We start from the raw sequence: 12,345 nt of genomic DNA, 5'->3' as shown, positions 1-12,345 counted from the left end.
TCTTTATGGAGTTTGGTTTCTTGCTGAAATCACACCACCTCATAAAGTACTCATTGTTCAACTACAGGATTTACACTCACCACCATGCTGACATTCTTGTTATTGATCTTGCTGCTTGTGTAATTGTGCAGCTCCTTTGATATCTTCCAAGTTTTCTGTGTCAAATGCCTGCTTTCTGCTAGCAGTGCTGTATGATAGGAATGTAAAGCATACTCCTGTTCCTAAATACCCCTGAAACAGTCAGCCAAGCTCAGGCCAAAGCAAAAGCTGGCTGCTTTGATTTAGAACTTCCACCTGTCAATTGGGGTAGTGAGAATAGTGCGTGTGGGCTTTCTTACATCTATGACTTGATCTTCATTCAACATGCGAAATGTAAAATGCTCGGGACGGGTTTCCATGCATGGATGCATGGATATGGCTTTGTTAGTAATCTTGAACAAAATGTCCTTCTAATCACTATATTAGGTTGTAAATCACATGCATTAGGCCTAAAATAAAGTAGGCTCACGTTGGTGCTTGGCCTCATTTGTCCTAGAAAAGCAAAACTGTGTCGGAGAGGAGAAGAATAAAATTAGCTGTTAGTAAGGCACACTTAGTAGGTTGAGTATTCTATGGCTCCCAAGTGTATAGTCCTACTTTAGGGAAGATCTGAGAGGCAGCAGTGTCTGTTGCAGTGACATCTGGAGATCAGCCCACTCGGACAGAAGGGATCATTTTTAGTCATTCTGTCCCTAACAATGCCTCGTCAGAAGTTGATTTCCCCCCCACCCCATCCCTAATGCCCTTATTATTAACAGAGGAGCTTCCAAAATTAGGTAGAGATGTCAAAGATCACCTCTAGATAATACAGAGACTGTGGCCTTGAATGATGAAGGGGAGGAGCAGCTGAGGGCAGATGGCAAATGAATGTTATCCTGATACTGAATCTGTGCTTTTAACTCAGCTAGAAGAGGCCCAAGCCTTAATTTCCCCTAATGTAGACTTATCTTCTACAGTAAGTCTAATATTATCAGATGGGTAAATAGGGGAGGGAGCACAAACCTGTTTCCCTCCTGTGCATGTTTAAAAAAGCCACCATTATGATCATTAAGGTGACTCCTAAAGATATTGGTGACATTAGAAGCATGCTTTGGGCTTTTGTGCATATGGTACTTCATTCAAAGCAGATGAGGCACAGACCCAAGGGTTAATTTTGTGTAAGATTCGTGAAGCTGCAGTGGTGTGGGTTGGAACCCGGTTCTTTTAAGCTGATAATTCTGATTCTCTAAAGGAGAAAACTCTGTCCTACAGGAACTTGCTGTTGGTAAACGAGGGTGGGCTCTGCTCTGGAGAGATGGAGGAGCTCTCTCCTTTTGGAGTTTGGTGATACAGATACAAGCAGTTATACTGGGTGACCTGTGAAAGGTGTCCCTGCTCATAGCAGGGGGATTGGAAGTAGATGATCTTTATGGTCCTTTCCAAACCATTCCGTGACTGTTCCTCATTAACTGGATGACGTGTCTGTCCCAGGGTACACTACAGTGTTTCTGTGGTGCATTTAATGCTACAAGAACAATTACAGCAGAAACCACAGAACATTTGAGATGGTGATGTCTGTAGGGTACCACGCAAGAGCTGTGCCATGGATTGTGGTGAGCTTCATGTGGTACCTGCTCCAGGTGTGGAACAAAAGAGGAGAGTTTTCACAGTGAGAAGAATCAGCCACTGGAATGATCTCTACAGGGAAGTGGTGATTCCCAACGCTGGACAGTTAAGATTGAGCTGCACAGGGTGCTGGGACATCTAATTCAGGTCATGGAAAGGTTGGCCCAGATGATCCTTGAGGTCTCTTCCAACCTGGGATTCTGTGATTCCATGAACCAAATGCAGTCTGAACTTCAGAGTACCCTGAACACAGAGCAACAACGTTCATTTAGAATGTGGAACTGTGGGGAAACAGATGTGGTCTATGCTTCAGTCATTGTCTCAATCACCTAAGTAGCTGTTGAAGCAGTTTTTCCAATAGATATATTGAGGATTTCTGGACTTTTATGGACAGTAACTGAATTATTATTGCAGGCACAAGAAAGTTAAAGAGGAAGGTTGTGTTTGTTACTGTAAATGCCACTAAATGAGCAGAAATGCAACATTTCTGAATATAAAAAACACCTAAAATATCTGGATAGAAGAAATGGATAAGGAGAAAACGATGTAATGTGAGTCTTTGTTGTCCATGTGTCGTTAAACCATTATAATTACAATCCTTATGCTACTTACTAAATGGAGGACAGAAGGCATTTTGTTTCTTTGTTTGCTTATCTAAATATCTTGTGATTTCTTTTGGTTCTGCACTTAACTCTTTAGGGGGTACTTCATCACCAAAGCGCTGTTTAAATGCAGCTTTCAAAGCAATGCCACTTGGAAACTAAAATCAGGAGGGACTGTTGTGTAAGTAGGTCACAGACATTGAGAAAGTGAAGTGAGAGAAATAGATGGCTTATTTTTACATGTCCTCCTACAAAATTGGGGATTATCCTATGGGAAATGGCAGGGTAACATGAAATGAGCCAGGAAAGCCAGTGCAGTGGCTGGTTATTGATACTCACCCTGTTTGAGACATCATTTCCTACTGCCGTCGCTAAAGAGTTTACACCGTAGTTAACACTTTAAACCAAAACTCAGTGGAAAGTTTGATGATTTTATGTCATAATTTCTAAGGATATACTCAAAATTAAACCTAAAATACATATTTTAAGACACATCAAAGTGGATTTAGCTCTTAAAGCCCCAAACTCCTGGAAAACATTCGGTCCAAAGCTCAGGATTGTTCTACTCTTGTTCTTAGTAAAGAAATCCCCCTGCAGCGTGCTGGCTTTATGCACTGCAAGGCACTTGTCAGCCTCAGAGAGCCTTTTCCTGGAATACTGCAGCTGCAGGGGAAGCTCGTGTGCAGGAAACTGCAGCAGATGGCTCCTGAAAGCAGCAGCTGGTACATGAAATCCAAAGCCTGTGATAGATTTCTTCTTAAATCATGTGTGCTAGTGCAGGGCTTGTCTCTGCTTTCTGCAGCCCTGCAAACACGGGCTGGCCTCTGTCTCCAGGCCTTGTTTGAAATTATACCAGCTGGAATTTGCTGGCCATTTATAGAGGAAAAGGGCCCATTATTTCCCAGTGAATTTGGGGAAGTTTGATGTTTCACCATCAGTCATTTGCCTGTTCAAGTAGAAAACCAAATACATTTAAAATCTGACATCGGAAAGTGGGCTTTTGTTTCGGTGCCTGTCTTCCTGGTGGAAAAAGCTTGGTTCAAGTCCCAGTGTTCACCTCCTCTCTTTTGTTGTGATTTAAGAGCATCTTGGAACTTGTGATGCTCACAAGGCCAGAGACATGGCAGAGATTCTTGTTCTAACTGGTGAGTAGTGGCCAAAAAATCAAGGGAAGCATAAGTGAGAATACAAAGTAAATAACCACAGTGAATTCTCACTTAGTATCTGGGCGTTTATATGCCAGGGAATCTGTTATGGCATGGAATTATGCTGGATGGCTGCATTCTTGTTGGCTTTAAGTACTGCTGCCCTTTCTAAACATGGATTCGGTGCACACAGGCAGTGTCTGTTGGAGGGGACTGAGAGTGTTGTTTCGCTTCTTATTTTATCAGAGCATGGAAAAGACTCCTTTTTCCTGCCTCTGAGAGGTGCTGTTGCGGTCAGCATTCACGTTTTCCACACGGTGCATCCCTTTCTTGTAGACTGTATGAAGTTGTTGTGACCAAGAAGTTAACTGCAAATGTGAATGAAGCCCACTTGAATTCTTCTTTGCCAGCCTGTGAGCAAGCGAATGCAAGTGCCAGTCCTGGGTCAGGGCAATCCCAGCACAAGCCCAGGCTGGGCAGAGACTGGATTGAGAGCAGCCCTCAGGAGAAGGACTTGGGGGTGCTGGGTGAGGAGAAGTTCCCCATGACCCAGCTTCAGTGTGCGCTTGAGCCCAGAACCCCCCCGTATGCTGGGCTGCACCCCCAGAGCGTGAGCAGCAGCTCAGGGAGGGGATCCTGCCCCTCTGCTGTGCTCTGGGGAGACCCCCCCTGCAGTCCTGATCCAGCTCTGGGGCAGCAGCACAAGAGGGACCTGGAGCTGTTGGAGCGAGGCCAGAGGAGGCCACAGTGATGCTGCGAGGGCTGGAGCAGCTCTGCTCTGGAGCCAGGCTGAGAGAGCTGGGCTGGGTCAGCCTGGAGAAGAGAAGGCTCCTGAAGGGGAGACCTTAGAGCAGCTCCAGTGCCTAAAGGGGCTGCAGGAACCTGACAGAGGGGGGACTGAGATGAGCTCTTAGGCAGAAGCTCTTCCCTGTGAGGGTGCTGAGGTGCTGGCACAGGGTGCCCAGAGAAGCTGTGGCTGCCCCATCCCTGGCAGTGTTCAAGGCCAGGTTGGACACAGGGGCTTGGAGCCCATGGGAGCTCTTCCAGTATCTGGTATGCGGGGGCGGAGGCTTCCTCAGGCTTTGGTCAGGGGTTGTGTCCCTGCCATAACTGTAAATCTGATTTCAACTCATTGCAACATTTACTAGAGCAAATCTGAGGCAAAACCTGAAATCGCCACCACAATTTGCAGGAGAAATGATTTTGGCCTCTGTCTTCCCGTATGCTGTTTTCCAGAGTATTTTTTTTCTTCAAGTGCAGATAAGCACATTCTGCTGGAATGCCAAATTGGATAAGAAAGTGGAAGCAAGAGTGTTGCAAGCAACATAAACCAAAGTGATTCACTTCAGATGCAATAGTCAGAGGTTTTGATTGTTACCAAATAAAAAGTATGTAGGCTTTCAGCAGTAGACCACTTGAACTCATAATCCTGGTGTAAATCTTGAGTGTTGCCGTGTTAATCTGCATTTTTATTGCTAAAGCATTGTAACCATGAAGTACGAGATGACTGAAGGCTTCGTGGAGTCTTCATCACTGAAGAGCATCTGGTCTCTAATATGTGGTGTAAGTGAAGTAAAGCCACACAGGTCTAGCAGGAATGCCTGGAAGGCTTTGTTGGGTTGGTGGAAATGAGGTTTCTTTGGCTGGTACAGTTTTTTGGGGTGGCTTTTTCAAAGTTAGGTTTGTGTGGTGAGTTGATGGAGCGTGCTCTTATGAGCTAGGTAACATTAAGGTATATTAAATAGCATCCTGCAATTGTCTGGTTTAGCTTTGGGAGAGATCGCATTCTGAACAAGTAAAATGGGGAGCAGAATAAAAGCAATGGCACTTGATCTGTGTGAAGAGTATATGAATATATTGAGATATGTATATATATTGGTGCTGTACTCTTCAACCTTCTTTGAGACATTGCAGACTGTTAACTGAATCATAGAATCACAGAATGGTTTGGGCTGGAAAGGACCTTAACATCATCCAGTTCCAACCCCCTGCTATGGGCAGGGACACCTTGCACTAAACCATGTCACCCAAGGCTCTGTCCAACCTGGCGCTGAACACTGCCAGAGATGGAGAATTCACAACTCCTTTGGGTAACCCATTCCAGTGCCTCACCACCCTAACACAAAAGAATTTCCTCCTTATATCTAAACTTCCCCTGTTTAAGTTTGAACTTGTTATCCCTTGTCCTGTCACTAGAGTCGCTAATGAAGAGTCCATCCCCAACATCCCTATAGCCCCCCTTCAGATACTGGAAGGCTGCTGTTCCACCAAGGAGGGCAGGTCTGCACTATAACATGAACTCACATATAACAGTGTCTCCAAAACGCATAGAACAGTATTCATCCTCCTTTTTGACATAGGATCCCAGACTGGTTTGTATTGGAAGGGACCTTAAAGTTCATCCAGCTCCAGACTCTGCCACAGGCAGGGACACCTTCTACTAGAGCAGGTTGCTCCAAGCCCCTGTGTCCAACCTGGCCTTGAGCACTGCCAGGGATGGGGCAGCCACAGCTTCTCTGGGCACCCTGTGCCAGCGCCTCAGCACCCTCACAGGGAAGAATCTTCTAAATCCACAGTATGGAAATACCTGGTAGAATTCTTTAGATTTGTCAGAGTTTCATTTTCCTGTCTTTGTATGTATATAGCTTTAGACTCTTCAAGAGAGGGCCTTCTGTCTCTTAGACAAAAATTAGCCTCATTTCTCTCATTTAACTATTAACAATAATAATAATGAAAGTAATAATTGAGCAAACACAAAAGACTTGGAGGAAAACTATTCAATAGCTTGTGGCAATGCATTTAATTACCATGAAATTATCTCTTGTGTCTCTTCCATTTCAGATCTGCTCAGGCTTTTTCCTAAGGAGGTTTTGCAGCTTGTGCTGAGCCTCTTGCAAAACTCTTATCTCATCTTTGCATGAGCCTCAGTTCGTGCATTGATCTAATGCCATCTCAAAGAGAATAGTCAAGAAAAATTAAAGGTGATAAGAGACGTTCACATTAGTATTCTGGGAGTAGAAATTGAATCTGCTTTCCACCCCCCCTCTGTAGACTTAAATGTAAAGTAGAATGTGTGCAGACAGGTTTCTGAGAGAAGGAAGATAAAATGCATTAATTCCATCCTGTCGTTACCTTTGCCATCCATAGTAGGATACTGCTTAACCTAGTTAGACCACAAAATCCTGGCCAGGGGCTTCCTCAAGCTTTTAATCTCTTTGTATACCTTCCAGTATATAAACACAGTAATAAAATAGTGTATATAATGTACCTGCAGCGCTTTATGAAAATCCAGTGCATCTGATTTTGATGAGAGGATATCAGGACTGATATTGTGAACACTGCTGCTAGTTACTTGTGGACACTGGAGGGGAATATTCTTTTCCATGTTTTCCTTACTTCTAATCTTATTTCTTAGGTGAATAAAATCATTTTTATCCCACTCCTCAGGTTGAGTAACAGTGAATCAGAAAGACCTAAAACTCCCCATCCCAGTACCAAGGAACTTCAGATACACAAGGGAGAGTCTCTGTTGATTGAAATGTGTCATGTGTGTGTACTTTACTCCACCTTTATGATGTATCTCTGTTTGTCCATCTCTTTTGGACCGGGATGGGCAAACCCCACCCTTTTTGATGCTTGTCAGACTACCCAAGTTGTGGAGTCGGCAACCGTCTGCTTGCAGCGTTGTGATAGAAACACCTCGCTGTTGTCTTGCAAAGAAGCTGAGATTTTTCACAACACTTACTTATTCTCCCAAATCGTTGGAGTGGGGAATGTTTTAAACTCACAGTCGAGTTCTGGTGCCTGTGGTTGCAGAGTCAAAGTGGGCAAACGTGACTGCAATCTGTGAACACTCACAAGCCGGAGGGCAAGATGAAAGCAACCCCAGCCTGTAAATGTTTGGGTAATGGTGCTTATTTATTTATGGGTAAGTAGTTACTTGAGGCTAGCAGCATTTTGAAACATGTTTGCATGAAACTGAAGATGTTCTTCAGCTGTTTAGTTTAACAAATGAAGTAATTCAGTACTGGGATCTACAAGGCAATGAGCTGTGAAGAGAAATGAATACATATGAATATGACAGTCTGTGATGCTGTATTTGATCATGATAGTCTAGTAGCCTCAAATTAGTATAGGTTCTGCAAGGGAGAGTTTAATATGTGAAGACTAGAAAAACACTTTGATATACTCAGTTCTTTTTCACGTCTAAATACCTGAAGGAATAGGTTGATAATATGAGGCAGGCTAGCTAATGCTACAGCCTCCTGTCAGGCAGCTGTAGGCAGCGATCAGGTTCCCCCTGAGCCTTGTATTCTTCAGCCTAAACCTCCCCCGGTCCCTCAGCCGTTCCCCATCACACTTGTGCTCCAGGCTCTGCACCAGCTCTGTTGCCCTTCTCTGGCCCTGCTCCAGCACCTCCATGTCTCTCTTGTAGTGAGGACCTCAGGATGCTGGTGGCTTCTTGGCTGCCTGGGCACAAGCTGCTCATGTTCAGCTGCCCCCAGGTGCTTTTCCACTGAGCAGCTTTCCAGCCACTCTGCCCCAGGCCTGGAGCACTGCATGGGGTTGTTGTGACCTGAGTGTAGGACCCGGCACTGAGCATTGCTGTAGCTCATGCAATTGGTCTCAGCCCATTGATCCATATCAATGATAGGTACTGTGGATACACAGTGTGTGTGGTCATACAACTGACAGTTCTGTCTAATCTGTGCATGGTTTTTCATAAGTTATTTCATACATAAGATGCTTCGTCCATTAGAGCAGTGACTTCACCTGGCTAGCACACACAGGACTCTTCACTTAGGGGCTTTCACGGTTTTGAATGAAAATACAGAATCAAAACATCTTGCTGGAAGATGCATCTCAGTTTTTATCATTTGCACCCTTTGTATTTACCAGATAGAGTCTGGGATTTCGGATGGGGAGCTTTTTTATTAACATTTAATTAGCTCAAACCTCGTACATGTTACCAAACTCAACTAGGATGCTGTTTAACATGAGAAGCTGGTTTTGGTTGGGGTTTTTTTTTGTCTTCTATTATGAGCATAATGAAGAAAATTACTAATTCTCTGTATTTTGTGTATTACTACCATGGGAACACTAAATTACTATTTCCATAGTGTATACAGATAGCAAACCACATGATGGTGAAGAGCAATTATTCCTTCTCCTGTCTCTGTCATTAGTATTGGTAGGAGTTGAATTGGGAAGTGTTAAAAGCGCGTTGTATGAGTTCAAATCCAAGAAGCTTTGTCCTGACGTTGCAACTATGTAATAATTAATATTTTCACTCTTGCACAGTTTATCACATTTTTCTTTCACATCTTTCAATAGCACATTCATTTTTTACATCCACTTCATAACTAAGAGGGACTCTGTTGCTGGATCCAGCTGGCACATTGATGAGGGAATCCTGTGGTGCACACTCGTGTTCTTGGGAGGATGCTGACTGGAGAGGACCTCCAGCTGCTGAATCTGCTGCTGCACCTCCTTATCTTTTCAATTATGGATTTCATAGCAGTAGCAGTTTGAAACAGTTTTCCTTACAACTTGTCATCCCTCCAAAACCCCGTTTTGTGAGGTGTATAGCTTTCATGCCATATAATCTCTTCTTTGATCTCCATGTCAGTCATGTGGGGTTTTGTGATGCTTCAGGATTTTCTGCAGCTTCAGGATCTTAGGATCTCAATAGCAAGTGTATGATTCCATAAGATAGAGGATAACACGAGGCATTAAAAGAAAAGTTGTACTTCTATAGAGGTACGTCACTGGTAAATGCCTGTTGCTCAGGAGACGGGATTTGCAGAGTGAAGTTCTTTAGCACTCGTTCTGTTGTCTTTTATTGTCTCTTTGGGTTGCTAACTGTATAAATTACTTCAGTTTACTTTCAGTGGTCAAAGTATTATATAAAAAGTAGGATTTCTGCCTATATCAATGTTATTAATGAAACAAGTTCAGGACGAAGCTTCGACCCAGCATAATCCATCTTGTTCAATGCTTGGCATGCTCTGTGGCACAGCTGGGGGACAGTGCATGCCAGCCATGGTAAAGTATGCCAGTTTGACCCAACCATCCTCTGCAGGACGGATGACCATTTGGCTTCCTCTTGGTCAGAGCACACTCCTTGGCCTGTTTTATTTCCTACTGTAGAGGGTCACCATCTAGTTTCACTCCTTTCTTCTTCTTGCTCATTCAGATACTATTTTAAGTCATTATATATTATGATTTTCACATGCAAGTCTTCCTGCTATTTCTGTTTTCACAGTGTGGATGGACATGCATGGACAATTGTCCATTTTATCTGCATGATTTTAGATGTGCCTACAAAATAAAAAGCTCCTGAGCAAGGTGGTTCAAAAACACAGCATACATTCTTGTATCTTGACTGCAGATGCAACCATCTGCTTGCCTACTGTGATGGTTTTGATTGTGCTTAATGAAACAGAGATAATATTGATGTAGATAAGGAAGTTTTTTAATCAAGTTCATTGCAGTTGAAATGGATTTCTTGGAGAAGCTCAGGTCATTTGAGGAGAATATGAACCTAACTTGTTTTCTCTTCATGCACTGTAAAGAGTGAACCCAAAGAACTAACCAGAAGGCGTGGGTGTTCTGAAGTTGTTTGGGCAGTGTTTCAGTCTGTATTGGCATTGATCTCCCTGTGACATGTACCTGCTTCTTTTGCTGTAGGTGAAAAACGACTATATGTTAGAAATAGCAGATCAAGTGGACCAGGAAATTGCTTTGAAACTAGGTTGCCTTGAAATCCGGTAAGCTCATCGTTTCATTTATTATTTAACATGTTTGTGACTGAATATACATATTAATTTTGGAGCTGCTTAGAGTTGATCAATGTCTGACCAATAGAGTTGAATAAAACATCATAAGACTCCTTTTGCGACAAAGTAGGCTGAAGAAAAACAGAATTGACTGTATTGTAACCGTTTTCTGATGATATATGAATTAACGTTAATTCTTACATGTTAATTCATTACATCTTGGTACTGCCTTTTGGGTGAATTCTTCATTGGAATAATTCAAAGACCTGTATGTACAGTGAAGTATATTTAAAAGAATAAGAAATCTCTGGTGTTATTTAGCAAATAGTCTTGTCATTGTGCCTGCTAAAGAATGTAATTAAAGAGAAATGCTGCTACCTTTCCTCTCTGCATTTCCTCAAGTGTTACTCTGCTCTTTTCAAATGATTACATCTTAAAGGATGCTTTGTGGTGGTTTTGGTACTGCTGTCAACTGTGTGTAGACAGCTGGAAAATAAAGATGTATTTATCAGATGAAGAGATCCTTGAGCTGGTTCCCAGCACAGCTTCTGAAATGCATGTTTGGGGGGTTTGCTAATTTATGGAGAATTTCCAGCCTGAAACGTTTGCTTTAGTTCTGCTGTTGTCTCACACAGGGAGATTAGGGATGGAAGAAGTAAAATTGATAAGAAGTTGATGTAAGCTTGTTACCAAAGAGTAAAAGTGTCCTTTGAACAGTTCTTCCCAAACTAAAACACAATTTAGGCTTATGAAACTTCCTGGGTATCACAGGAGGGCCTGCTGTCTGCTGGAAGTACTGCTGGTAGCCCCAGAGAAAACAAAACTTCTTTTAATGGAACTCCAAACTCTTTATGCACTTACACTGTTGTTGGTGCCTTACCTCAGAATGCGAGGATAATAATGCGTGGTTATTTTGTCAGCCAAGGGCTCATGCTGGGGCTCTTCAGAGTGTTTTCATGAGATATTTCTTGTAGATGACTACTAAGATTGGTGGATTTGGATTATGGATAAGTAAGAAATTTTGTATGATGTAAAGTAGTTAGAAGGAAGTTCTTTGCTTTGAGTATGGTGAGGCACTGGCACAGGGTGCCCAGAGAAGCTCTGGCTGCCGCATCCCTGGCAGTGTTCAAGGACAGGTTGGACACAGGGGCTCGGAGCAACCTGCTCTAGTGGAAGGTGTCCTTGCCTGTTGCCGGGGCTTGGAACTGGAAGAGCTTTAAGGTCCCTTCCAACCCAAACCATTCTATAAGTACTGGTCCACCTTCTCAGTGAAACCAGTGATCCCATCCTTCTCCCAACAGCTACTCATTCCTGATACATCTCTTAGTTTTTTAATGTGAACATACCTGGATTGGCACTGGTTTCACTATTCCCTGCTGCCTCTGCTTCTTCCTGTTACATGCACAGGCAGGAGTGCTGATACAGAGGAAGAAGACACTGTTGGAGGTTGAAAAGAGCTGCTGAAGGGCAGGTTAGATGACTTTGGTAGCAGCATAGTTAACCTGGTTTAAAGTTCTTCTGTAAATGCAGAACTGCTGTAGTCATGTTTTGTACAATAAAGATCTGATCTGTTGAGGTAGAAGGATAATGTACTAATATTTGTATTTGAATTAATTCTGCCAATGGTCTCTTAAAGATTTGACTGTGTTGATGTTGTAGTTTTAAGCTGGATCATCCAATTATGGTTGCTTTCAAATATTTTTCCTGATTTCAGGAGATCCTACGGAGAGATGAGAGGCAATGCATTAGAAAAGAAGTCCAACTATGAAGTGTTAGAGTAAGTACGATGTTCTAGATTGAGGTTTGAACTGTTTCTCCATGAAGACCATTAAATTCAATTGATAACAAAAATTCCCATTGTAACTTTGAATTCCATGAAGTTTGTTGAGATCTTCCAGTGCTTTATTATAGGAAAAGGATGATGAAGCTGTTCAAGGAATAGAAGTAAGAAGAACACCTTTAATTCTAGTCCAGAGAAGCAGGGTTGGAGTTGTTCAAACTGGATCAAGCTTATTATGATTTGTTGCTATTTTGCTAATGTTTATGGGTTCATCAAGTGTGATTCTGAGGTGATTTTGTTTCTAAATGTTTTTCTGTGCATTCTTCACTTGTGACTCGCCTATGGCAAAGTTTGAGTCCCTTGAAGATGTCTGTGGGATGAGTTTTAATTGGTTT

The 12,345-nt window shown here is 42.7% G+C and overlaps 1 protein-coding gene and 1 long non-coding RNA gene across 25 annotated transcripts in view; one reads left to right on the top strand and one right to left on the bottom strand.

Annotated features, from left to right (window-relative positions):
* The window catches only part of PTK2 (protein tyrosine kinase 2), a 201,829-nt gene that overhangs the window by 110,225 nt on the left and 79,259 nt on the right, over positions 1-12,345 (top strand). For all 24 annotated transcript variants that reach the window (XM_061374197.1, XM_061374196.1, XM_061374183.1 and 21 more), the window contains 2 exons: positions 10,082-10,161; positions 11,885-11,947. In XM_061374197.1, the coding sequence (XP_061230181.1) occupies positions 10,082-10,161; positions 11,885-11,947 (143 nt within the window). The remainder of the gene's footprint in view (positions 1-10,081; positions 10,162-11,884; positions 11,948-12,345) is intronic.
* The window catches only part of LOC133223477 (uncharacterized), a 254,198-nt gene that overhangs the window by 173,400 nt on the left and 68,453 nt on the right, over positions 1-12,345 (bottom strand). The gene's annotated exons all lie outside the window — the stretch shown is intronic.

This window comes from Neopsephotus bourkii, unplaced genomic scaffold (genome assembly GCF_033783945.1).
Source record: "Neopsephotus bourkii isolate Nb327-2 ecotype Australia unplaced genomic scaffold, CSIRO-AGI_Nbou_v1 NB_1637, whole genome shotgun sequence".
NCBI lineage: Eukaryota > Metazoa > Chordata > Aves > Psittaciformes > Psittacidae > Neopsephotus > Neopsephotus bourkii.
Note: the sequence above shows the minus strand (reverse complement) of the source record. Positions and strands in the feature narration are given on the sequence as shown.